Source organism: Orcinus orca, chromosome 18 (genome assembly GCF_937001465.1).
Source record: "Orcinus orca chromosome 18, mOrcOrc1.1, whole genome shotgun sequence".
In the NCBI taxonomy this organism is placed as follows: Eukaryota; Metazoa; Chordata; class Mammalia; order Artiodactyla; family Delphinidae; genus Orcinus; species Orcinus orca.
In genome coordinates this window covers 16,281,855-16,308,619 of record NC_064576.1, presented here as the reverse complement: position 1 = coordinate 16,308,619, position 26,765 = coordinate 16,281,855, and the positions used below count along the sequence as shown (strand labels likewise).

Below are 26,765 nucleotides of genomic sequence, written 5' to 3'. Positions count from 1 at the left end.
GTTGCATGAGCTTTGGGTTTCAACACATACTTCTGCCTAGCAGAGTTCATTAACATAAGAAGATTGGTAAGAATTTTCATATTTATCCCATTTCACAGAACTTGAGTATAAGACAGGAAGAAATAAGTGAATTGATTCTCCACTTGAGAGTTCTGTTACCTTGGAAGAAAACAGTAAGTCTAGTATGTGAGTATTTGAAGAGAGGGAAGGAAGACCTCACTTCCCTCCCCAATATCTTCCTTCATGTACCCCAAAGACCCCTGCTCTCTCATTTTCTCACTGCTTCTTTGTTCTGCTTCTTCTCCTTAGCTTTCCTGTTCCTCCACACACTAGACACCTAAGATCATGATTTTTGATCCAAGAGTATGTAATATTTGAAGTTTAAAAGGGGGACATTTTTGAGTCCAGAACCCAAAATCTGAAAATAAGAAAAACTACTGGTCTCTCATGTGCGCCTGAACTGCCTTTACAGAAGAAAAACAAAGTCAAAGAGAAATGAGACCAGCAATTAGAGTAGTGACTGTGCCCTGCTATTTGCGTTTCCCCTATAACTGTTCATTTCTACGCTGCCTTTGGGTTTCAGCAGGTCGTGAATTGTTTCTCATATTCAGAGCAACAATTGGAATTGTGTTGTCCTTTACGTCCACAAAAATATAGCTTACTAACGTAAGTTAATGACTGCAAAATGCTTTTTGTGTCTAGATGACTTTGTTATGGCATTTAAAGGTAGCATTTCGGATCAGCATGAAGGATGTTCAGGGAATGAGAAAATAGGAACCTTTCCCTTTTTTTCCCCCTCCCTTCTTCTACCGAGTAGAAAGAAATCCAGTCCAGGTTTTGCCTTCGACTCTGCCTCTGAATTTCGGCTGTGCAATGTGTAGCACGTTTCTCTCCCGCCCCTCCTTTTTCCTTCCCTCTTGCCTCCAGTGTCTGTCTCCAGGATTTCTCTCTTCCTATTTCAGGAGGACTCTCACAGGCTCCCTCAGCCTGTGTGAAGCTGAGGTTTCCCCTAGATCCCGTATATCCCCAACACATACCTCCACGCACACGCGGCCCCAAGAACCCCGCGCTCACACCGACACACACTCGCGCGCGCACACCCCCGCGGTCGCCTGTCCATCTCCCTCCCGGGAGAGCCGGCGCGCGTCCCCACCTTCGCCGCACACTCCCGCGAGCCGAGCTCGCCGCGCGCTAGATAATTCTGCGGCTCGGAACTCGGATCGCAGCTCTCAACCCCCATGGTGGTTTTCTAAACATTTCTTTTCCTCCTCTTTCTCGTTTTTATTGCACCGTTTTCGGTCTGGGGGGCCAGAGAAGCAAGGCGGGTGCTTTCCCAGCCAGCCCTGGTTGGCTTGCCATCCTCCATCAGGCATATAAAAGTTTGCTGAGCATAGTCCAGAGGGCTGCGCTGCTTGTCCCCTCGGCTGGCGGAAGGGGGTGACGCTGGGCAGCGGCGAGGAGCGCGCCGCCGGCTCTGGCGGGCTTTCGGCTTGAGGGGCAAGGTGAAGAGCGCACGGGTCCCGGGCTTCACCGAGCTGGATTTGCATGTTGCACCATGCCTTCTTGGATCGGGGCTGTGATTCTTCCCCTCTCCGGGCTGCTGCTGTCCCTCCCGGCCGGCGCGGATGTGAAGGCTCGGAGCTGCGGCGAGGTCCGCCAGGCGTACGGTGCCAAGGGATTCAGCCTGGCGGACATCCCCTACCAGGAGATCGCAGGTAAGCGCGGGCGCGCGGCCCGGGCCGGCTGCAGCCCTCGGCGGCCGCACGTCTCCCGCGCCTCCGGAAGCCCTCCGCCTTCCCCCTGTTGCTGAGTTGTTGGTGTTCACTTTTCTGTCGGGGCTCTGCTGGCCGCCGCGCTTCTGTGCGGGGCGGCGGATGCTCCCGCGGCTTTGCCCGCGGGGGAAGGTGTGCGTCTCGGCTGCCTCATTGTGTGCACACGCGGGAGCGCCCTCCTTCCCTCCCTCCCTTCCTCCTGCGCCCTCGCTCCCCCTTCGTTGTTGGCCCCGGCCGCGCGGGCCGGGGAGCCCGGCACCCTCCGGGGCGGCCGCGGCGCGAGGGCAGATCGCCGAGCGGGGCGCCCACCCCGCGCCGCTCGCTCAGGCAAACTTGGAAGAACTGCGGCCGCAGTTTGCCCAGCGCCACAGTCTGAGTGGCGCCTTCTCCGCTCCCGCCCTCGCGCCAGCGGGGGCGGTGGAGAGACGCGGAGGGCTCCCTTCGCCCCTCGGTCCCCTCTCCTGACCTTCGGGGAGGCAGGGCGCCCGGCGCCCGGGCCGCGGGCGGGAGAGGCTTGTGTGTGTGTGGGGGAACCCCACCGGGGGACTCGGCCTTCGACGTCGGCGGTTCCGGGCTGGTCTGGGGAGTTCGTGGGCTGCCCGTTTGAGATTTGGGGCGGGCTTTCCCGTTACGGTTTCTCAGTGCTTCCCTGATTGCGGTTGGTCACTCGCGGTTCGGGGACACCCCGGCCAGCCGGCGCCGCGCCCCGTCCTGAGCGCGGCCTCGGCCGCCCGTTCTGGGAAGCCGAGTCAACTTGAGCGGGTGGCTCGCTGGTGGATTCGTCCCGGGCTCCCGGGACCCCGCGTCCCCCGCGTGCCCGGCCACCAGCATTGCTCCACCGACAGCCCCTCCGACAACTTGCGCGGCAGCCTGGGTGCGTGTTTTCCGGCTCTTAGCTCCAACCGAACCCGAGCTTGTCGGGGGCTCGGTGAATGAAACGTGTTGGGGAGAGGTAATCCTGTGGCTGCGAGAGAGGCCAGGAGATGCTCCGGGGGCGCGGGATGCGCAGACCCGGCAGCTGGAGTCCTCAGGGTCCTCGGAGGGTCGAGTCGAAACGCTGGATTTCTACCAGCCCAGCCTCTCCGCGTTTTGCCAAAGAACTGGTCGCTGGAGGGAAAGCATTTTTGCACAGATCTTAAAACATCACGGTTTCGATACGTGGTGGGATTGCTGTTTTATTGCGGTTGATCCACAAACTCTACAAGTGGGTTTTTTTACTCACACCGGAATGAGCACATTTCTAGAAATACAGGCATTGAAAAAAAACAGCGTACACACCACGCCAACAGCGCGGAGCATTATATACAGGGAGCCTTTTTTAATTCTGAGCCAGACATAGGCAGCCTCTGGTGAGTCGGAGGCGGAACCTGTGGTGAATTATAAGACCACTTTTCTCTCCCTGTCACTTCTCCCTTTTCCAGAGCTCCTTAATTTGTTAATCAGTGAATAGAGAGAGACTGCCCCCGCAGCTCCTTAAGTTTCTTAACTCTCCTTCCCTTTTGTCTACTGTTATTTCATTCTTTTTAATTAATTGATAAGGATCAGCTTTGCTTTTTCCCCTCCCCCCCCCAATCTCAGGGAATTCAACTTTTTAAAGGTGTAGAGTATGGACCACTTCTTGTAGGAACTTTTTCTCCTCTCATCTGGGCTTTTTCAAACTCTCTTTTAAACACACATATTTCCCAACATGATTTCAGATAAGATATCTCAAAGAAGAAAAGAGTTAAGTATTTTTAAATTGCTTCAGTATTCTTTAGTGGATAATGGGACCTTCAGCAGACTACAGTTCATCCTTACCAGAGGCAAATCTCCTTCATATCAGAGGGAAGGTTTTCGGTGTGTATGATTTCTGTAGGCCCCATTGACTTTCCTGAAACATTGCCAGTGGTTGAGATAAATTCTTCAGTAGAGTTTTAACTACAGAGGGTTTTTTTCCTCTTTTTTCTCCACCCCTTGACAATTACAGTGCTTGCTAATCAGTTGTGAATTTCTAAAATGTGTGCACTTTTGTTAAAATCACTTTCTAGGACTAAGGGCACTGTTGAGTTTGCCTAAACCCTCCTGTCCTTTGTGCCAGTGGAAATACTCAAGCTATAGGTCACTGGGAGGTCAGAGGCACATCTGATAGGAAAAGAAATGAATTGAAAGATAACTGTATATTAAGGACCAACATTTTTTCAAGGTAAATTTTACTCAGTGCTACCTATTGCTGTTGGAATGATCACTTAGGTGTCCTGTTATTAAATGAACACACTCTTCCTCTCTTCCCTCCTTCCTGATACCATTTACTTTTAATTATCTAGTATATCGTGGTTATCCTTCCCTTCAACTCCTTTCCATCCTTTGCCTTGTTTGGACTTTTACTGGTTTGCTTGAGAAGTGGCATGTGCTGTTAGTCTGCCAGGGAACATGAATTTAAAGGAACTGCTGTTCAGATTTCAGGTTCTTGAGAGCTGTTTCTAGTTGAAAGATATTTACAGGTAGCTTGCTTGGTAAAATAAGTAATAAGTAATAAGTAAATAAGGACATTATATATAACATATATATTACTTATAAAATAAGTAATAAGGACATTATGTTTCATCATGACATTATTAAAGTTTTACTCAGAACTCACAGTTGTGAAATAGTGTGCCCTTTTCCATTCTAGGATAAAAGGGAGTTCTTCAAACTCAACAGATGAGGGACTGTGATGGGTAATATATAAAGTTCGACTCTCAGAGAGTGCTTGGGAAAGAGGAGGCCTTCAGGGGGCAGCTTGTACCATTAATCTTCCCTCAGCCCTGATTTTAAACCATCCCAGGCAGATCAGATAGGCTATCTGTTCTTGTTTCAAAGACCTCCAAAGGAATAGACCCTTGAGCCCCTCTCAGCAATCCATTCTAATACTTAGTAATTTTTGTGGTATCAAAATGTTTCCAGATATCTAGCCAAAAGCCTTCGAAGTGTGCTTGCTTATTTTCTCTTGTTCTATCTTCTGGGAAGATATTGAGCCATGTAGCATCAAGTTCTTTGTTAGCACTGTTACTCTGATCAAAGATCAGTGTGAAACATGCCAGTTTTTCTTCCAGCATCAGAAATATTATCTCATTTTCCAATCCAACTCATCCTGATGGCGCTAAACTTCTAAAGGAACTCAAAACTGAAAAGAGCATCTGCTTAAAAGTCTGGGCAGTTCAGGGAATGTTGTTTTATGCTTACGGTGCCTCTATTTTATGCTTTGAGCCTTCTTGGAGTCATTCATTATAATATGCATGTGTTGCTTACTAGTGGTAATTTATTGGCTTACAGGTTAATGTTTTTCATTTATCTACTGCAACTTTACTTAACAATCTTTTATGTAGAAATCACTATGTGCCCGGCACCTATCTGAAAAACATTACTTACTTTAAAAACATTAAACATTGCCTTACTGACTTTTTCTAATAACTTAGATGCTATCATTATCCCCATTTTAAAGATGAAAACACCGAGCAACACAGAGACAGATAATTAATTTGCCCAAGGATGACTCAGATAGCAAGTGATGAGGCTAGAGTTCAAACGCGGGCACTCTGACCCCAGGCACTGGAGTCCATCCACTTCACCTTGCCTACTGCCATTCTGTATTTGTCGAATGAATGCATGTAAAATCAATTCTTTCCTCATCTAATACATCTATAGCCTGGTATTATCAATCACCATATGCATTCGCTCACAGTTCTAGCTGAGTATTTTTCTATTTACTTGCAACATCTACAATTTTTCAAAATCACTTTGAATTTGGATTTTATGTTCTCTGGAATTGGCTACGCTACCACCAGTAAACTGTCTGTGTACTCGTGCATTTTCCCGATCATTGTATAGATCTGGTTATATGAAAGATAGAAAGTAAAAACATGTGTCGGTTTTTTTCAATATACTGGACCTACTTTCTGAATATTGGGTTAGTCCAAAAAAACCTACTCCAGGAAATTATCATGGGGGTAGAGGGAAGTTTATCCCCACAGATTAGGAAAAACATATAACAAACTCTGTTCTCAATAATTTACTTTGCCACCTTTTTCCTATGTCAGGTATTTTGAGAGTCGGGCTATAGCTGGATATTAAGAAAGCAGTAAATTCTCTCCCATCTCTCTCTTTTTTTTTTTTTTTTTTTGCGGTACGCGGGCCTCTCACTGTTGTGGCCTCTCCCGTTGCGGAGCATAGGCTCCGGACGCGCAGGCTCAGCGGCCATGGCTCATGGGCCTAGCCGCTCCGCGGCATGTGGGATCTTCCCGGACCTGGGCACGAACCCGTGTCCCCTGCATCGGCAGGCGGACTCTCAACCACTGCGCCACCAGGGAAGCCCTCTCCCATCTCTTTAATATCAATCTATCTCAAAAATCTAAAAATCTGTCTCAAAGTCTAAAATTAAAAAAAATATTCTCTTATATTCCACTGATATACTAGTGGAATACTAGTATTCTAGTAGTATTAGATATATACTAATACTAGTATCTAGTAGTCTACTAGACTAGTATACTAGTCTTTCTTTATTGTTTTCAAATTTCAAAGTATGTAATGCTTCATTTTGTCTGGCCTTCGTCCAGCAGTCCTTTCCTTTTTTTGGTGGGCTTCCCGGGGAAAAGCTCTCCCTCCCTCTGCTCCCCAGCAAACCAACTTATTTGATACGTTTGCTGTTAACCCAACTCTTTTTTCAATTTTACATGTAGATATCACATTAACATAAATGAAAAAACAGAGTTTGGTAAGTCTTACTCTTTTGGAGACATATTAAATCTCCTAGTTTGGGATAAATAATTTAATTTCCATTTAGCTGCCTGATTCACAGAGTTCTGATTTCTTTGCCCTCTGTTTAGTTAGATGATGTCTTTAAAATCCTTTCGAAGAACACTGTGAGGTGGAAATGAGTTAGCGGAACTTCAAATATTTTTTTTATGATTTGTCAAGTCACTAGATTACTAAAAGATTCACATTAATTCCAGGTATCAAAGCAATCTAAAATCTGGACTATTAGGAGTACCGCTTGTTAGACTCTTGATTTGGGAATTAATTTTAGAATGATCCTTGCAAACAGAGTTATCTTAGCTGATTTAATTAGAAGATGATATGTCATCATTGAGAATAAGAGTTCATTTGAGTTGACTGATACACTTTTTTACATAAAACTTACATCTTTTAACCGTGCTGCATTGTAATAGCTTGTGAGCAGAAATGTAGGCCACTATCAAAAGTGATTTATAATATACAGTGTTATGTTCTTTAAAATACTGTAGTATAAACATTGCATTATAACTTATGTGAGAGGGTGACTCGTGTTCTTTTACAATTATGGGTATTATGAACACTTAACAAAATATAAAATTGAGCCCTTTTAAACCAAAGTGACCTACCATTCAGTCACTAGATTTTTATAGAAATAGGAGTTTAGGATAAAAACTGTAGTAAAGGAATTATTGATAAAATAATTCATTAGCTTAGTCTTAATTCATATTCAAACCCACAAAAGTAACATCATAGGACTTTTTTTTCCTCCTTAGTTCACATCTCTCAAAAGACTTCTAGCAAGGCCAGCAAGGTGACTCAGAGTTGTCTTGCCAGTATAAACAGAATAATTAATATTTCAAACTTGGTGCTTAAATCCTTTTGCAGATCAAATTCTGCTCTCTTAAATTCTTTAGCTGGCACACAACGAGACTTTAAGTAGTTTCATAGATTTCTCCAGTATTACTCAGTTTTTAGTGATTTACATGAGAGTGTTTGAAAGTGTAGTTGACTCCCTGGATGGCATGTTTGTAAATAAAGGGTTTCATAGTGCTAACTCTTGGGTAAAGGTTTAAAAATTCTAATAATCCTGGATGGAAATATTTAAGAGTTTTTAATAACCCTGGATGAAAAATATTTTTAAACAAATGCACCAGTTAGTAACAAAGAAAAATAGAAATTTGATTCCACATTTACACATTATTCAGGTTATTATTTTTATAACCTATTCTCCATTTCTTTTAGTCATTTATGTTTCATTTTTCCAATAACTAGTTCTTATTTACCTACTATGTGTAAGTCACCACGCCAGGGACTGGCTGTAGGGCCCCAGGGAATTTTAATCCCAGCAGGGAAGCAGAAATTAAGGGCACCTTTAACAGTGAACGGCTGAGATGAGTGCACAGCACTAGGGTACCTGGCACTGGGAAAGCATTCAGTAGGATCATGTGGGGACTTCCCTGGTGGTCCAGTGGTTAAGACTCCGTGCTTGCCCTGCAGGGGGCGTGGGTTCAGGTCTCTGGTGGGGGAACTAAGATCCCCCATGCCTGGAGGTGCGGCCACAGTAAAGAAATAAATAAAAAGAAAAAAATTTTAAAAATGGAAAAATTATAGGATCCTGTGTTCTGATCACAGGGTTATGGAAATGCCTCCTTGAAGAAGAGCGATGGGCTCCGAAGCGTGAGTACAGAGTCAGCAAGAAGGGGTGGGGGGAGCAGAGGGCACACTCATTGCCTTTATGGAAAGAAGGCCCTGAAAGCATGAGAGTTCCAGTTTACATGATCACTGCGAGCCATTCTTTTACATATGAAGGAGTCCCAACATAGAGTAGTTCTAGGAGTGAGAAAGTAGAAAGTTAACAGTATCACCCGGTCCCAGGTTCTCCCCATCTTTTGGCTCTTCCATCCTCATTCCATTCATCATCCAGGTCAGGACCATGATGGAAACAAGATGGCTGCTGGAGTACCAAGAGGCAAAGGGGCAATGCCCAGAGGCATAGAAAGGGACCATTTCTTCCCATGTGCCTCTCTCCGTTCATGAGGCATACTAGCCTCAGCAGTCCCTCAGCAGATTTACCCACCTTTCTCATTCCAGAATTGCCTCCTATGCCCATGCTTGGAAGAGAAAGGAAAAGGACTATGGCTGTTAATCTGAACTAGTCACAATTATACCCTAAGACAGGCTGGTAGTCACCTTTCTCACGTATATGGCCACTGAAATGCTTGGTTAATCTTCATAATCTTAATAAGGAACTTAGGGGTAACAGAGGAATTGAGAGGAATGACTCAGACTATCTGAATTAAGTATTTGGCATTCTTGCTTTAAACCAGTGTTCCTCGACTCTGGCCAGTGGTGAACTGATAAATGTTAAACAATTGGCTCTCTGGAGGGTAGTGTGTGGAGAGACCTGATTTGTAGCATTTGCCAATTTTTGTGGTTTAAATGTTACCACTGTGACCGGTCTTGAGCTACTAACAGCTCACCACCTGGCTTACAAAATTCCAGAAGATTTAACAACTGGCTCTTTCGAGTTGGAAAGAGCCAGGGCTATCCTGGAATCATGTGAAATATTAAGAAAAATACCTGCACTTGGGCTTCATCTTCAGCTAGTCTGATTTAATTGGTCTGGGAAGGGTACTTTCCCTCCCTCCCTCCCTCCCTCCCTTCCTCCCTCCCTTCTTCTCTTCCTTTCTTTTGAAAATTTCCCAAGTGATCCTGATGTGCGTCTAGGGAAGAGAGCCAGTGGTCTGGAGCAGTGCTTCATAAACTTTATCATGCATCAGAATCACTGGAGGCCTTGTTAAACGCAAACGCTTTGGTCATCCCCACAAGTTCTGACTTAGTAGTTCTGGGATAGGACCTGTAATCTGCATTGTTAACAAGTTCCCAGGTGACGTTGATGCTGTTGGTCTGGGCACCATCCTTTGAGTTTCTGGGGGCCACATTCTGGGTGCATTCAATGTGGTTTTAAGTACATGTTTTTGTCAGGGGAGACAGTCATATCTGAGCAATGATTTTGTGTTATTTTTCGCCTTGACCTTGGGTAGGAATCTCCACCCAGAAAGAGTTGCTGCTTCCAAACTGCGCACCCCGACCCTGTTTCCTCAGCGCGCTTCCAAATGTCTACATCGACCACTAGGGGGACCAAGGGAAAGAGAGTGACTGGCTCTCTTCTATCGGTAATCACCTGTGCCGGGAGCAGAAGGGGCCTAACCCAGCTGCCCTGGGCACTTCTGCGCCAGTAAAATAAAACCACAGCATTGCTTTAAAGGGGAACTGGGAAAAGTCATTTTAAGTTTCTTTCACGGTAGGATCCCTATTATTCTTTGCTAATATGGTAGGCTCCCTATGGGTATGCAGGACTCATTTTGGGGGTCTTTTTAAGAACATTTCTGGTCAAGAGTAATACCAACCCTCCCCCCTTCCCTCCCCGGCGCCATCCCGCCTTGAGCTATTTTTCCTGTGCAGATCTAGCCGTTTGTTCCTGACTTCCAGGTACAAGGAGACTACATTTAGAGCTGGTCACCCTTCATTTTATACACATTTAATTAAAGATGTAGCATAATACATTCTGGACATGCACACCTGTGTTCTGTAGGCTTTATCAGCTAGTGGATTTGCTCCTTACATTTCTTGGATTTCTTGAGAAATCGACTTCCTCTTTTTGTGCCCCCAGAACAGCTGAGATTAGCAGGGGCAAGTGCTCCTCTGCTGAATTTCAGGGAACTAGGGGTGTTTCCTCTCAAGGCTGCAACGAAGTTGAGGCAACTCTTTTCTTTGCAAAGAAAGCACCCTGAGGTCTTCCAAAAAATGATGACTAACTTTCAGTTATTATTTTCTTAATGGGTCAGAATAGCTCAAAGTCAATAGCACTTTTGCAATGAACTTGAAAGAGCCACCATGCTTTTGGCTATTAGAGGTATTTTCAAGTGCCAGGCCTTAATTTTTTTTCCTGAGGAAGTAAGAAATGTTGTCCTTTAGCTGTTTGCTTATCCTATTTTATTCCAAATCCCAATGATTGGGAGTTTTTAAAACTTAAAAAATTTAAGATCGCTGATTTTTAAACTTTTTTTTTTGTAGCAAAAAGTTTAACAAATGATTTTGAAGAGTTTAAGTGCTCTTTGACATAATGGGAGCTCTATTTGGAAAATAAGAATTTGTAATTCTGAAGTATTAATTATCTGGAAATGCAAGATTCCTGAACATTCCTACTTGATCTGTTCCAGCCTCTCCTCCAGCTATATGTTTGCACTGAATTTAGGGAACATAATTGACTGTTACTTTTACATTATCAAGTGCTAATGTGTGAAAGGCTTTTACTGTGCTTTTACTACTCATTTGATTATGTGGTTATCTTATTCAGTATTCTTTCACAGACTTGGGGGTATTCAGACACCAGGAGGTCAAGTACTATGTTAAAAGCTTAGGCTAGGAGCTTCCCTCGTGGCGCAGTGGTTGAGAGTCCGCCTGCCGATGCTGGGGATACGGGTTCATGCCCCGGTCCGGGAGAATCCCACATATGCCGCGGAGCGGCTGGGCCCGTGAGCAATGGCTGCTGAGCCTAGGCGTCCGGAGCCTGTGCTCCGCAACAGGAGAGGCCATAGCAGTGAGAGGCCCGCGCACCGCAAAAAAAAGAAAAAAAAAAGCTTAGGCCAATCTTTTTATATGACTGCCATAAAGAATATATTCATTTCACCTATATTACCATATGGCTCTCATAAAAGGTCCATTTCAATTGAATATTATAGGTTGCGAACGGCAAATCTTATGTCATCAACAAAATCATTACATATAATCTCTTCAATTACCACCTTCCCTTCTTTAAAAAAAAGGAACTTGGGGATTTCTTAAAATCAGAGATCTTCATGATGTGTTTTGTATACTAGACATATAAAAATTGTATAAACCCATGTTTTTCTATTTTAATTAAAAAAATACATGTAGGGTGATCACACTTTAATTCCAGTTAAAACAGTACATTAGGTGCAACAGATATTCACAGCAGAAAACCATGAAATTGTACTTTTTCATTTTGTTATATTAATTTAACAAATAAACTTTGAGTCAGTTTCTCAGCCTGGGTTATTGCTGTAAAGATAGATAATTTAATATTGTAAGAAGTTATATGCATAAACATAAACTAACTGCTATGATTAAAGAATGGCGATTTATTTTTGTCCAGAACATGCTTATTATTAAATTATACAAAGGTTTGCAGTTTAATAAAGTGTTGACTATATATAAAAATATAGGTTATACTTATCTTAATTCTATGTAGTAACAAAGGTGCATTTTGTCACTGGAATAACAATTTCCTATAACTGAGAAACCTGTAACGCATTTTAAAGTGAGTTTTAACCTTTCTAACCATTAGTTTATAAAGTACAACTCTTGACAAAGCCATTGTGATTCCTCTGCAATATTTATTTTCAAAAATATGATGTGGTACTTGAAAAAAAAGTTTAAAACTGCTCTCTGTTTTGAAAGGCTTTGAAACAGTATTCTTTGGGAGAAAAAGAGCCTCTCTCCCGATTAGTATCATCAGGAAAAACAGAAAGATGGAATACAAATAAGCGAGAGCAGGCTTTTCCCAGGGTGACACTTCCTGAAGCTATCTTCGTGCTGGGCGACAATTCTCATTTTAACCTAATGAAGCGTTAGAGAGAACCAGTGTCCTAAGAGAGAAGCCTGGAGGTTTCTGGAAGTCTCAGGCTGCCCATCTCCTCCCAGGCACTGACGGGGAGCCGCTGCCTGGGACTTCTGAAGGTGCCAGGGATGCCCAGGAGGAGGCTCTGCCGTGCAGCGCCAGCCTGTAGGTGTACCACCTTCGGCCACATTTCAGCCTGGTTCCTGTGGAATTGATTTTCACGGCTCATGACAGAAGCTGTTTTCAGCCCTTGAAGAGGAAGTGGCTGGGCTGATCCTCTCACACAAACAGCGAATTGCTCCCTGGCTTTCAGAGCCTTCGAGGTCTGCTACCTTAAGGTTCTAATGGCCTTTTAACAGTGTTTCCAGCTGAGCAGCAGATGTAAAGGATAGTGAACATTGAAAGCACTGTTCTTTTTTTTTTTCCCCTCCCGGAAAGAATCATTTTTTAACAGACATTGTACAAACACTGTATCCCAGGACCTATTCAGCGGCATGTTAGATTTGAAAAACTGAACCAAATCTCCAATAAATATATTGTCGGTGCCATACATCTGCCACCTTGCTGGGCTCCGTGTCCCATTTTACCGGCCATCAGGAGCTGCGATCGTGTCACCATTAGTAGTGGCCCCATTTGGTAATACCTCATCAGGGAAAAAAAGAATTAATGAAGCCCCAGAAAGCCTCTAAAATCCCTTGTACTTTCAGTCCATTCATTTTGATCCTAAAAATGACAGTATATTTCTGAAAGCAGTACACTGAGCTTTTAGAATTATATCCAGTCTGCCTTTGCCTCCCTTTCTGTTGTTTTGACGGTTCGTTTTGTCCACCTGTGGGGCAGGGGGGTGAAGGGTTTCCCGAATAGGCGGCTCTGTGCTCCCTGCAAAGTGAACTTCAAGACCTTTAAACTAAGGTTTGGTCTGAGGTTGGTATTTCAGTCTTTTGGACTTTGGGGAAAAAAATTAAACATTACTGAGAAACACTGGTCGAATTGGACATTTTCCATTAAAAAAAAAAAAAGAGAAATAGTACGTCTTTCGATTTCACTTAGGTCCAAGCAGTGCTTCTGCATTTCAATTTTCCAGTGGTCACTGGACAAGAGAAAACCAGCCATGCAGATAAGGCATGATTCCTCACTCCGGGAGCTCACCTGTTTTACAAGCTTTTGGAAGACCTTTAGGAAGTATGTGAACTGCCACCATATTTTTTCCCCAAAGTTGAAAACATAGACACGTTGCCACTCCAATGGAAAAAGGCACACGATTTCCTCTCCCTGCTTTGCTGCTTCACTCACGCGACCCATCTGGTTTTTCTCAGGACCTCCCACTTGCTGGGTAACTTGATGGGCAAAAAATTTTAGTGTGATCAGTTAAGCTCTTCTCAGTAACAGTGGATCATGTGGGGTACTTTCTCTGGTTTTAAGCAGAGGCTGGCTTTGACTTCTCACTCTACTATGTAGCCTTTTTTCTGGACCTCTCTGTGCTTCAGTTTCGTCATCTGTGAACAGGGATACTAACAGTGCCTACCTCTCAGTGTTGTGATTGTATCACATGAATTAACATTTAAGCTTTTAGAATAGTGCCTGGCATTTAATAAAGGCTATATACAAGTTTGTTAAACAGCAAACGCTAGGTAAGGAAATCAGTCTCTTCCATGGGTCTAGGAAGTGTCTCTTCCCCAGGAAAGTAGGAGGAAGAGGGAGTTTCCTTGGGCTCCTCCCATCTCCAGGGCCCTGCTGGCCGGCACAACTGATATCTATGATCTGATCTTGTGCAACTTGGGAAGGGCCTGGTAGCCCCCTTTCCTGAAGTATTCACCCTTACGTTGGCCATTCTGGCCCTGTAGGCCTCCTGAAGCCCTGACCTGTCCCTCACCTGGCCTCTGGCCCACCTGTAGCCTTCATTACCTTCTGGTTTACCACTCAGCTGCTTTCTGAGCCTCCAGCAGGGCTGTATGAACTGCTGGGCCAGACCTGTGTCCCCTGGGTGTGGGTGCAGCCCTCCCTCTGAGCGCCCTGTGTCTCCAAGTTTACCCTAAGGTTGGTGTCAGGTAGCCCACCGGGCAATCTCTTCCCAGGGTCCTAAGCAGAATTTGAGCCAGAAATCCCTTTTCTCTTTGGCTTCCTGTTTTGATGCAAAGCTCAGAGAGGAGAAACTGGAAGACGTGGGGAGCCGTTACCATCCCCGTGCTTCCTTTCTTCCCGCGACCTCTGGGGCCAGGATGGGTTTGCTACCCTTTCTCTTCCTGGTTGGACCTCAAGCCCTTCATGCAGGTTTGAAGACTTTTCTCCTGAAAAGGTCCAGTAACAGATACCCATGCCTCTGGAGGTGGAAGCTTGTAAGAAAACAGTGAATTAAGGGGCAAAAATATTGAATCAGTTAAGTATCTGCAAAATATCTTCCCCATTCCATAAACAAGATGAACGCTTCCAAAGAATCTCTCAAACATCAAGTGAACTGGAAATAATATGAATTCCTTATTTATATGGGAATCTTTGGACTTCCTGGAAGATGGTACCATATAGAAGCAAAAGGACTTAAGTCCTTGTTTTGTGCTTACTAATCGATCATTTTAAAGTTTCCTTACCTCTTTGAATCCCAGGATCCATATCTCTATAAAAGGGCAATACTATAGGTTGGCTTATAACATTTTTTTGTGAGGATTAAATGGCATAATGCATGTGAACAGCCTGACAGAAATCTTCGGTAAATGTTAGTTCTTTTTTTCCCAATTCCCTCCTGACACACGTATCGTGATGAGAAATCTGCCTATTTCTTAATCAGAAGAGGAGAGAGAAAACCTAGTAGGCTGTAATCCCCACTCTAAGACTTAGTCACTTTTAATTTCCTTCTAAGAGAGAAGCTTTAATGGAACGTTAAAAGGTGATCCTAAAATGCTGTTAAATGTCAAATAGCAAATCTTTCAAAAACATTTATTTCTCTTCTTTTTGGTCTTCTACTTGGAAATGGCTCTGAAACTTCTCTTTCAGACCATTCTCACTGGTTTGTGTTGCGCATGCCACCAGCAGAAGGATATATAGCTGTTACATTGCCTTGATTATTTTAATTTGCTTAAACCAGTGGTTCTCAAAATCACCCAGAAGGTGTGTTCAAGTGCAGGCTCCTGGGCTCCATGCTAGGAGTTTCCGATGTAGTAGCTCTGAGATGGGGCCAGTGTCCAGGTGACACTGATAGTCCTTGGATCATACTTTGAGACCCACTGGCTTAAATTTTAAGCCTTAAACCGTCAAAGGTCAGTTTGGTTCTCCTGTTGGTTTGACATTCAAGATCTCAAACTATCCTTCCAGTTTACTCCTAAGCATCCTTCTAGAAATTTCTGTCTGATAAAAACTTTTTCACTAAACTTCATTTTCTTTCTGTGTCTCATTTCATTTGCTAATACCTCATAACAAGTCTTGGTCTGTCCTCCTCACTTTTCTCCACTAATGAAAATCCAGTTGAGCTCAGATTCCCCGTCGTGAATTTGTCCTAGGCCATACAGTCCCTAACTATTCCTTCTTTGCCAAGCTTGTGGAATGTTTGTGTATTCATTTGGTAATTAATCAAATTCTGCCTTCCCATGACTCTTATCATGTATCCTGTCATTAAATGAGTCTCTTAATTTGTGTTTCCCAAATTTGCCTGTGTGATAGCTGAGGGAACTTTCATACACATTGGTACTCCCTCGAACATAGAGCTTGGGCATAGTAGGTACTCAATAAATAGTTGACTACTCCTTCATCGGAAATATAAAGAGATTTTGGAGGGGGGCGTCTGGGCTTCCAGACAACTTTCAGTAAGATCAAAATTAAATGGTGTAGTATAAAGACACCCTTATATTTTCTTTGAAAGATTGCGGCTGATAAGTTATATTAGCTTAGCCAGGGGAAATCAATTTGTGAAAGTGTAAACCACCAGAGTTTATTGCGTAGAACATGCATTTTGTTGCTTTCATTTTATTTTAGAGTATAACGTTTCTTCCAATGAAACACCTGCTATATATAGGTATATGACTATCAAAATGTTTTTTTTTTTAAGTGTCATTTTTTAGCTATCACTGACAGCAACTTTCAAATACTTGAAAAGATTAGAGGAGTTAAATGTAAAGAGTATTTTAATTGCAGTGACATTTCCTGGGAGATAAAGAAATTGATAGAGAGGAAAGTTAGTTTAAAAAAGTCAGGCCTTTGTAAAAGGATAAAGCCATCACATTATATCACCTTTGGAATGATCTATTTATGATGGAAGCTTTGAATAATAAGTTGTGCCACTGGAGTGCTCATAGGAACCACTTGTAATTTTGTGAATTCCACTTTAAACTGTTAGCTAACTAAGTTCCCTTACTTGTTTCAGGTCAGTACAAATTTATCTTTAATTAGTTGGTTAAAGAAAAACACCCACAGTTGCCCTGCCCTTGAGGTACCCAGAGAAGAGTGAAGGCAGACATATAGATGATTAATCTCAATACTATGTGGGAATGGAGTGATAAAGGTGCTGGGAGCCTAGAGAAAAGCAGGTAGAGGTGGGAGGACAGGTACAGGTAACATATTGGAGGCGGAGGGGGAGAGAAAGTGAGGGCTCTGGACCAAGGATTCTGAAATGCCTTTTTTCTACACTAGAACAATTTATTTCTTATACAGTATTACTTGTCCTTCCACATAAATGGATGAACCCTAATTATATAGTAAATAGGGAAGGTTAAATTCCTCTGTTAAATACGTCATGCCTGTGAACTCCCTAAGAAATGGGCAACAATGATTTTGAAAAGTTTCATCAATCTTTGTTCAAGCAAATAGAACATGCATCTGTCCTTAGGGAATTGTATAAATTACTCAAGAATGATATTTAACCCCCAATTATTTTGGCTTCTATATTTTAATAAATTTTCTACAGAATTATTAAAAAGATAACCACATTTATCCCATGTGACAATCTCTGTTTAAAGATGTAGTTTTAAATGGCAATAATTCTGCCATTTCATATACGAACCTTCCTTTGGTGACATTAGCATACGATTGTGCTGTGTATTTTAAAAATTCACAGACATTATAGCTACCCTGTTGAAGTGGGTATGATGTGTATAAATAGACACATGAATATTTTGATAATCAAAGATGACACTAATGGTGAGGCAATTTTTTTTTGGCCATGGTTGGCTGAAAAGAACAGCTCATGCTCTGAATCCCTTTTACTAACAACTTTCTTGCGTAGATAGTGTAATAAGTGATTCCAGCTGGAGAAAAGGTGAAACCCAGTGAGCTTTTTTGTGCCCTCTTTGATCTAACTTGGCTTACTTTTTAGTTTCTATGTTTTCTATCACTTTTGAAACTGTGAACATTTCAACTCACGCTGCTGTACAGTTTGCATACGAAGATGTTTTAAGCAGGTTCTGAAATCATAAAAAGTAGGGAGGATGCCCAGATGACAACAAGCAGAAAAATTCCTCCTTTAAATAAAAGGCTCCATTCTCATTTGGAAAGCAAAATGTGCTCTCTTAAAAGTAACAGCTGCAAAAAAAGCAGGAAGGCAGAACACACTAATCTAAGTTGTGAAATATGTTTGGGTAGCTTAACAGAGATTTAGCTGTTTCTGAGAAAAAAATCAAAATCTAATTTTAAAATGAAGGTATTTAAAAGCCTGGAGCAAGAGAGCCTTATTGATGGAGTTGGTGAGCAGCCCGGATACAGCCACTTCCCTGCTCTGGCTGGTGGCTCTGTTCTTGCAGCGGGTGGTCTTACGCTGCAGCCCGTGGTCACATGTGTCAGCAGGCACCTGTCTTTTCAGAAAGCAATGGGTGATGAAACAAGGGAATGCCAGAAAGAGTTCATTTCTCTTAAATGATTTTGTCTTTCTTAAAGTTGATTTATACAAATTGATATTTCTTTCTAAAAACAAGGTTCAAAGTTGTTTTTCCTTCCCACATGGAATTGAAACTCTGAACTTAGGATTTCTTTAGGTGTTATATATATTGATCCTCAGGGTGTCCTGAACTTCTCCTAACAGAATAGCAGTAGCATTGAAGGTGCTGTTTCTTTTTAAATGGTATGCCTGATTTCTGAATGAAAGATGTAACGCTCTGTCAGAAATATGTATGTCTTGGGACACTGTTCTCAGGGACTGGACCAATTTCCTAACCTGGAAAGTATCAGCCTCTATACACAGCGTATATTTTTGAGATTGGGGAATATGATGGGTGTGTGTGTGAACTCACTACTGCCACAATAAATAATAACAATGTAAGTTTTGTTATAGACTAATAATAAATCTGGTTTGCTAAAGTATACATTGCAGCTGTGATAGACATGCTAATTTTGTTTTCTACTCTTTGAAGGAAGTTTCTCTGTTCATTTAAAAAAATGGAGGACAGCTATACTCAACACTGTACCACCAATGCTCATGGAAAAAGGGGACAGACCCTAAGGGTGCTGTACTTTCCTATGGACGAGGGAGATCAATTTCTTTTTCTATGAAGGAATGCGTTTGGAGGGAAAAATTCTTCCCATCTATTACCTCTTGCAATATTTTATTTAAACATTTTGGAGCGGTAATCACCTTCTAACATTTATTGCAAATATAAAATATAAATATCTGATATATTTGATTAGTCTCCATTAGTCTATAAAGTCCTAGAAGGCAGGGCCATGTCTGATTTATTTTGGCATGGCTGTCAGTAAGGCATTCAGTACACACATACTGAATGTACCAAATTATGACAACGACCTGGGCTTTCACTTGATTCCTAGATAACAACCTCTTTGTATCAATAGATGTTGACCAACTCATGTATATTCTATGTTATGAAGGGCATTCTATATACTACTGGACATATGCTAACTTCCAGCCATTATATTGTCAATTTTCATTTCCACAGATTTATTGAGCACAAGTGAAGTCAGAGTATCTTGCCCTTAATAAGTTTACACTCTAGAAGGGCATGCAATACAAAGTGTCATGTAAGTTATTTATTTCCTATTGAGACTGATGTTGAAATATTTCTCCACCATGTAAATTAGTAGTCTAGAGAGTAAAATTTATATTTAGAGCTAGTCCAGCTCAATAGTATATATTATTGTCCCCACCCTAGTTTCTAGGGGGAAAGAGAGACCATCCTTACATTTTACCTATACATTTGCTTCTGAAAAAAATCAATATTATAGAACCATGACTTTTACAGTGAGTTGAATGGTCTTATTGCACTGATATTTTTGAAAGGATGAAGAAGACTGTCTGCTCTCTTTTGCTTTAACAAAAGTATCAAATGATTGACCTTTCCATATAGCTGAAGGTTGCCCTTTAATGAAATAAAATGGAATCAAGATAAAGCATAGAAATTGTAGTAGGATTGTTAAAAATGGGCTTCATGTTATACCACTGAGTATATGTTACATAATAACATTGACTGAGCTCTCTCTATGCCCCACATACAATTTTAAACTCTTTACTTGTAGGATCTCATGTAATCCTTACAACATCTCCATTATAGGTATTACCATTCACATTTTACAGATGAGGAAACTGAGACACAGAGAGAGCAATTAACTTGTCCAAGGAAATAGATGGGTTAGCAGATGAGCCAGGAAGATTCCACAGCCCATGGATTTAACTACTACCCATGGGAATCACATGATTTTCTTCTTCACATGAGCAAAATAACTTTTTCTAGAATTAATATAATGTTTTCAGATTATTGGGCTATGTAACGGTTTATGCAGTTCTTTCAAAATATTATGAATCACTTAACTTTCCATTGTTAGAGGAGGTAAGAAGCAGCAAACATGATTCTATCCCTGAGACATCTCTAGAATCTCCCAGTAAGATAAGTGATAACTGATTTCTCGTTTAGATTGAGTCATCACGTGTAAAACTGTATTGTTTCATAATTATTATTCTAGCTGTTTCTGAACCACCTTTCTAGGTTTGAACCCCCTTTCTAGCATCTAAATCCCCTTTCTAGATTTAGAGAAATCCTCATCCTTTTGGGTCTAAGGAAAGACAGATCTCGCCTACTGGTATAGGAATTAAAAAGGTCAGATGCTTGCTTTCCCAGGCCAAGTCACATGACCTAGAATGAACCAATGAGACGTACTCACTTTAGTTTTTGTCCCAAAGAAGTGGGGACGTTGGAGAATTCATTCTGGGGAAAATCAAAGGCAAGATTTAACAGTTATTTTGTTAAATATTTGGCCAAACTAGCTTTTGAGTCCTTAGTACTGTTTCTTACGGTACTGCTGGGCAAGTTATGAAAGCCAGTATTGGGTTACCCATTAGGCAGACCAGGAGTGTGCTTTGGGTACTTGTGAACAGAGGCATCAGAAAGTATTTTGGGAAGAATATTTCAAGCAATATGGTAGTCATCATGATAAAAACTAGAATTTGTATTTCCTTTCATTTTCTTTATAGTCTAGTATTTAACTTTGAATTATATATTGTCATGGTGAGTGTTCAGATAGAGATACACTATTACTGTCTTCATTGGCTCAGCGTCAGACAGCTTTCCCCCTCCTCTTTGAGATGCAAAGCAAACTCCTTCACTCACAACAAATAATGTTTCCGGAAGGAAAGTGGAGGATCTTACACCTACAGACCTAAGGACCAAGATGTATTACCTCTTCCTCTCCTGAAGCCTATTGACTACTGAGCATCCTTTGCTCCTCCTGCAAAGCCAATCCCAGGAGGTGTGGGCAGGTAGGGAGAAGGGAGTTAGAGGAGCATGGCTCTGGCAGCAAGAAGAGGGAGGGAGAAGCAAGAGTGATTGAAGAATGGTCCTTTATGATAGAAAACGTGGAGATTTCAAAGCAAATATTCCAAATTCAGAGAATTACCTACCTTTCAGGTTTTTCTCAAGCTTCCCATTTCTAAGCATTATGTTTGCCAGCCAGTGATTTCTAAGTGTGACAGTAGTATCCACTACGGTTCGATGAGTCCACCTTCTTGTACTAATATTTTCTATTGTATTGATTTGAAATAGCTCTGTTGAAATACAGTATCAGTATTGCTTTTTAAAACATTCTAAGGTATAAGAAGAATTCAGTATATAATTGCCACTTCTAGATAAATTAATTTTGTAATTTAAGAAAAAAAAAAAAGAGCTTTCCGGTTTCTAGGGAAATTGAGTATAAATCCACCACTCCAAAATTGTCTGAGAACTGTGGTAGCTCTTTGAAGATTTTAAGCTCCTCTAGGGCTAGGTTTATGCAGTTTTATTTGTTTCCTAGGTACTTTGCCCAGGGTTGGACAAACAGATAAGCTTCTTAACTGGTGGATTTAATTGACTATCTGTTCACATTTGAGGTGGTAACCTGGGGTTTAGTGAAAAATTTTGAGGATAGGCAAGTACTAGAAGGAAAAAGAAGATTAATAAAGATGAAGTAACTTTTTTCTTTTTAACATCTTTATTGGAGTATAAGTGCTTTACAATGGTGTGTTAGTTTCTGCTTTATAACAAAGTGAATCAGTTATACATATACATATGTTCCCATATCTCTTCCCTCTTGTGTCTCCCTTCTTCCCACCCTCCCTCAAAGATGAAGTAACTTTGATACTTTGGCATTATTCACATTTGTCTTCTCTCTCTCTCAGATATATATACATATGTATGTGTATGTATACACACACCTTACACATATTTATGTATATTATGTATTTTTGGACAGGAAGTCATTCATGAGAGTACCGATGTTGGACTCAGGATACATATATTCTGACTCTAAAATGGTAACATATTGTGTGCACAATATATTATAGCTCCTTCCATTTTTTTTCTTGATTTCTAGAACTTTCTTCAAGCCCAAAATAACCTTGACCTTTCTCACTACAGATGGTTGTACTTAGGGACACTGGCAGTGAACTTGGGGATACTGGTTTCAAATGTCACCTCTGTAGAGAAAAGGAGGAAGGTTCCAAAAGAAGAATGAGTGTCCTACAGTCCTTTAAAACTTGAACAATTGACATATCATGACAAATCCTTCCAGATGTTTTTAATTTCTAAAAATACATGGGTTTATACCACAAAGATATTTAAAAGATACCAAAGGGTTGACCTCTTCAGGGACAGTCATTCTTTTTTTTTTTTTTAACATCTTTATTAGAGTATAATTGCTTTACAATGGTGTGTTAGTTTCTGCTTTATAACAAAGTGAATCAGCTATACATATACTTATGTCCCCATATCTCCTCCCTCTTGCGTCTCCCTCCCACCCTCCCTATCTCACCCTTCTAGGTGGTCACAAAGCACCGAGCTGATCTCCCTGTGCTATGCGGCTGCTTCCCACTAGCTATCTACCTTACATTTGGTGGTGTATATATGAGGGACAGTCATTCTTTTAGGCACTTGTGACACTTCAGTTGATGTTTTATGCATAGGAAAATATTCATAAATATTATATATATTTACTGAAATGGGAATATACTATATACATCTTTATGCAGATATTTTTTCCACTTAACTTTTCTTGAAACCTGTTTCATTTCAGTTCATAAAGACGTGCCTCATTTTTTCTCACCATCCTCGCTGGAGGTTGCATTTTTATCCCACTGTACAGACTTTCAATACCTTATTTAACTGGTATCCCATTCATGGACATCTTAGTGGTTTTTTTTTTTTTTTTTTTGCGGTACGCGGGCCTCTCACTGTGTGGCCTCTCCTGTTGCGGAGCACAGGCTCCGGACGCGCAGGCTCAGCGGCCATGGCTCATGGGCCCAGCCGCTCCGCAGCATGTGGGATCCTCCTGGACCGGGGCACGAACCCGTGTCCCCTGCATCGGCAGGCGGACTCTCAACCACTGCGCCACCAGGGAAGCCCAGTGGTTTCATTTTTGCTATACAAAATATACTGCAGTGAATGTCCTCACATGTACACCTTTTCACATAGTGCGAGTTTATCTCACAAAGAAATTCTGGAGGTGGAATTGCTGGGGAAAAAGTCTTAGGTATGAACATTTTGATTGGCATTGCCACATTTCTCTCTCTCTTAGTTTTGCCAGTTTACTCTGATGCAACAGCAAGCACTCAGAGTCACCATGTTGCACAACCCCAGAGGGGTACTATCATGACTCTTCACGTGACGGTACATATGGGTGGACCTGTGCTCTGTCTGCAGCTATTTCTGGCCCTGCCTGATGCTAGCTCATTGGTCTCGGTAGTTGTTCCAGAGTATGGGCTATTCAACTTTAGATGGAGAAGATGGACGGATGGAGTTTTTGGATTCCCTTCAGGCAACATTTACGATTATGCACCATTGCAGAAGGAAGTTGTGCGAATAAAAAGAGACCAGTTAAATATGTGGGGTTAATGGTACACTGAAAACTCAATGCTTATCTCTGTATTTGGAATAGAATATATGAGCCTTTATCCAAGTGAACCCAGGATTCATTTACCAACATGCATTCGTATAAGAACTTCACGAAGGATGTTAAGAAGATCAGATCACGAAACGTAGAGGTCTGCTGAGTTTTTAAATCTGGCTTGCTTCATTTTAGACACCAAACGTATGGCCATAGCTAATTATATGCCTAAATGCTATTGCATTTCAAAACCATTGATATTACTCTAAAGGACCTCAGAGGCAATGGTAATAAGAGATGTGGTTAGAAAGACAGGAGATGTAAAGTGAAACTCTGACCTTTAGAAAGAACTGCTGTAAACTTTGAAAAAATCAATTTGTTAACAATGATATTTAAGTTTCCTCTTTTGTGTGTCAATATATAGCAACATATTTGCATATATGTCGGTATGTATATGTATGTGTGTATATATATCTTTCAAATATAAACACAGAGGTGTGCTGAAGCCAGGTCATCCTAGGCCATAAGAGCCAATTGTTAACTTTCCAGACATTTTGTGAGGAGTATTAAGTACTGTGGAGTATTTATACCACAGAAATTGGCAAACTCTAAAAATCGGGGCCTTAATTCCTAGAAAGCTGGTTGTTTCACATTTACCAGTGTACATATGTATGTATAATTGATACTCTGTCCAAGATGATGAAACCTTCAGACCTATGACAAGGCCATTTGTTTACCATGTCTGATTTCCAGTAAGCAGGAAAAAGTAGAAATTAGTTCTGTTGTATTTTTCTTAACAAAACCTTAGTAATGTGCTATGGATTACTGTTACTTTTTATAAGTACAAATAATGTACTTATAAATGGTACAAATAATGTACTTATAAATGGTACAAATATGTACCATTTTAGTTTCCTTTTCATTTGTGTATAATTTCTGGTTGCTTTTAAATGTTTTCATACCAAAGGAAGCTTTTGCAAATAATACATTATAGACATACTCTTTGCATGATTTACCATGGTGGGAGCTCACAACTGTAACAAGCCAAAAGGTCCCCTAATATTTGATCCCAGGGATCAGGAAAACTGGCAGAAGGGCTGCTATGAAATGAAAGAAACACTTTAAAGTCGAAAGGATGGTTGGAATTCCTGTGATGCAGTCCCTCTAATATAAATAGAAGGAAGAATGGGAATTAATGCTATTGGGAGTCATACGAGTTTGTATTTGAATTGCCCTGGTCCAACATAGCCCAGGTTTTAAGTGCTTTGAGTGTGAATATGGAAGCTGATGGCTTTAGGGCATGCAAATAAGTAACCTGTAGAGGTTGTGTTGTTAATTTTTTGCCTCACTGTTGAAATAGGAAAGAATGGCTGTTATCCAGTCAAATACAGGTAATGTTAATAACTTGATCAGAATTTAAGATGATTAAATGTCAGTTAGGGCTCTGCTGATAAATATCATTTATGGAAGGCAGAAGTAATAGACAGTTGTATATAGCCTTGTGGGTTTTGCCATTCTATAAGTAATAAAATGTGATTTATTATTCTGTACTCTGTCATGTATTACTCAAGAGGCACAAAGAAATGATTACTTAGAAATCCTGCATAAAAATGAACTGAGAGGCTTATGTTTTCTGGCTGCAAAAGAGATTATAAGAAGACTGTGACACTGACACCTATTTTAGTTTGTTACTTACTGATAGATAAAGAAAATAACTTGTAAAACCCCAATTAAGCAGGAGTGGTGATACTTTACTAATAATGAAAGCCAGCTGTGCTAGTTTCTTTTAATAGCAATATTATACTATTCAAATGTAGAGGTTTGCATGTTTGGCCTTTGAAAATTTGAAGAAGACTTGTTTCGTAGGGTCCTGATGAATTCGTATTTGTTACAACCTATTTCATTCCAGTTTTAAGAATGAAAATTTTTAAGAATGTGATTTTCTCTGAGATGGAAATTTAAGATTGGACTCCACGGGTTCTTCCAAGAAGATAAGAGGTCAGATCATTGAAGGCTTTGCAGTTTCCACCTTGAGCTCTTAGATCACTCATTTAGTGTTTTCAACAGACTTTTTCAACCAGGTGAATTTTTTAATATTGACTCCAGTTTTTCATGAAGTGATTCATGCCAGTTTTCCTCTTCCATCATTTTATTCAGATGATTCTTTTTGCAAAATCTCTTTATATAGGCATACCTGGAAGATATTGCCGGTTCAGTTCCAGACCACCCAATAAAGTGAATATCGCAATAAAGCAATTTACGTCAACTTTTTGGTTTCCCAGTGCAAATAAAAGTTATGTTTATGCTATACTGTAGTCTTTTAAGTGTGTAATAGCATTATGTCTAAAAAAACAATGTACATACCTTAATTAAAAACACTTTGCTAGAAAATGCTAACCATCATCTGACAATGCAGGGTTACCACAAACCTTCAATTTGTTAGAAACATAGTATCTGGAAAGTGCAGTAAAGCAAAGCACAATTAAATGAGGTATGCCTGTATATTTGCAGATTCATATAAAGTTACATCTACTCTTTTGTTTTCTAGGCTAATAACTCCAATTCCTACACACTTGTCTTTGATTTTTTAAAAATTTCTCAATGATCTAATGAAAACACTTTGCGAATTGTAAAGAACTACAAGAATGTATAATATTATTTTCAATCACTATAACTGTTACTCAATGCTGGACTTCAAAATTTTAGGAGTAAAACCTTTTGTGTGGTCTTTGGAATTTGGAGAAGCCTAAATAACATTAAAACAGTATCCACTGTTTTCTTTTAAAAGCCAAATGTGACCTGGACAAATTAATAGTTTATTAGATTATGCACCTAAATTGTCATCAGCTTGTTGAGTCAAGGGTTTTTAGATATGTCTAGGGATAGAATTTTTATGTAACAGATGAAAAAGTAGAAAAGAATGGATGCACTTATAAATTTATTTTATTTATTTACTTTTGGCTCTGTTGGGTCTTTGTTGCTGCATGCAGGCTTTCTCTAGTTGCGGCGAGCGGGGCTACTCTTCGTTGTGGTGTGCAGGCTTCTCATTGCGGTGGCTTCTCTTGTTGCAGAGCATGGGCTCTAGGTGCGTGGGCTTCAGTGGTTGTGGCACGCCTGCTCAGTAGTTGTGGCTCGGGGGCTCTGGAGCGCAGGCTCCGTAGTTGTGGTGCATGGGCTTAATTTCTCCGCGGCATGTGGGATTTTCCTGGACCAGGGCTTGAACGCGTGTCCCCTGCTTGGCAGATGGATTCTTAATACTACGCCACAAGGGAAGTCCCAGAATGGATGCACTTAGATTAGCAGGCATTCAACTCTGGAGG

General features: G+C 41.1%; 1 protein-coding gene across 1 annotated transcript in view; it reads left to right on the top strand.

Moving 5' to 3' along the window:
* Positions 1-920: 920 nt before the first annotated feature.
* The window catches only part of GPC6 (glypican 6), a 1,088,996-nt gene continuing 1,063,151 nt past the window's right edge, over positions 921-26,765 (top strand). Inside the window, exon 1 of the mRNA XM_049701023.1 lies at positions 921-1,715. Within this exon, the coding sequence (XP_049556980.1) occupies positions 1,556-1,715 (160 nt within the window). The 5' untranslated portion in view covers positions 921-1,555. The remainder of the gene's footprint in view (positions 1,716-26,765) is intronic.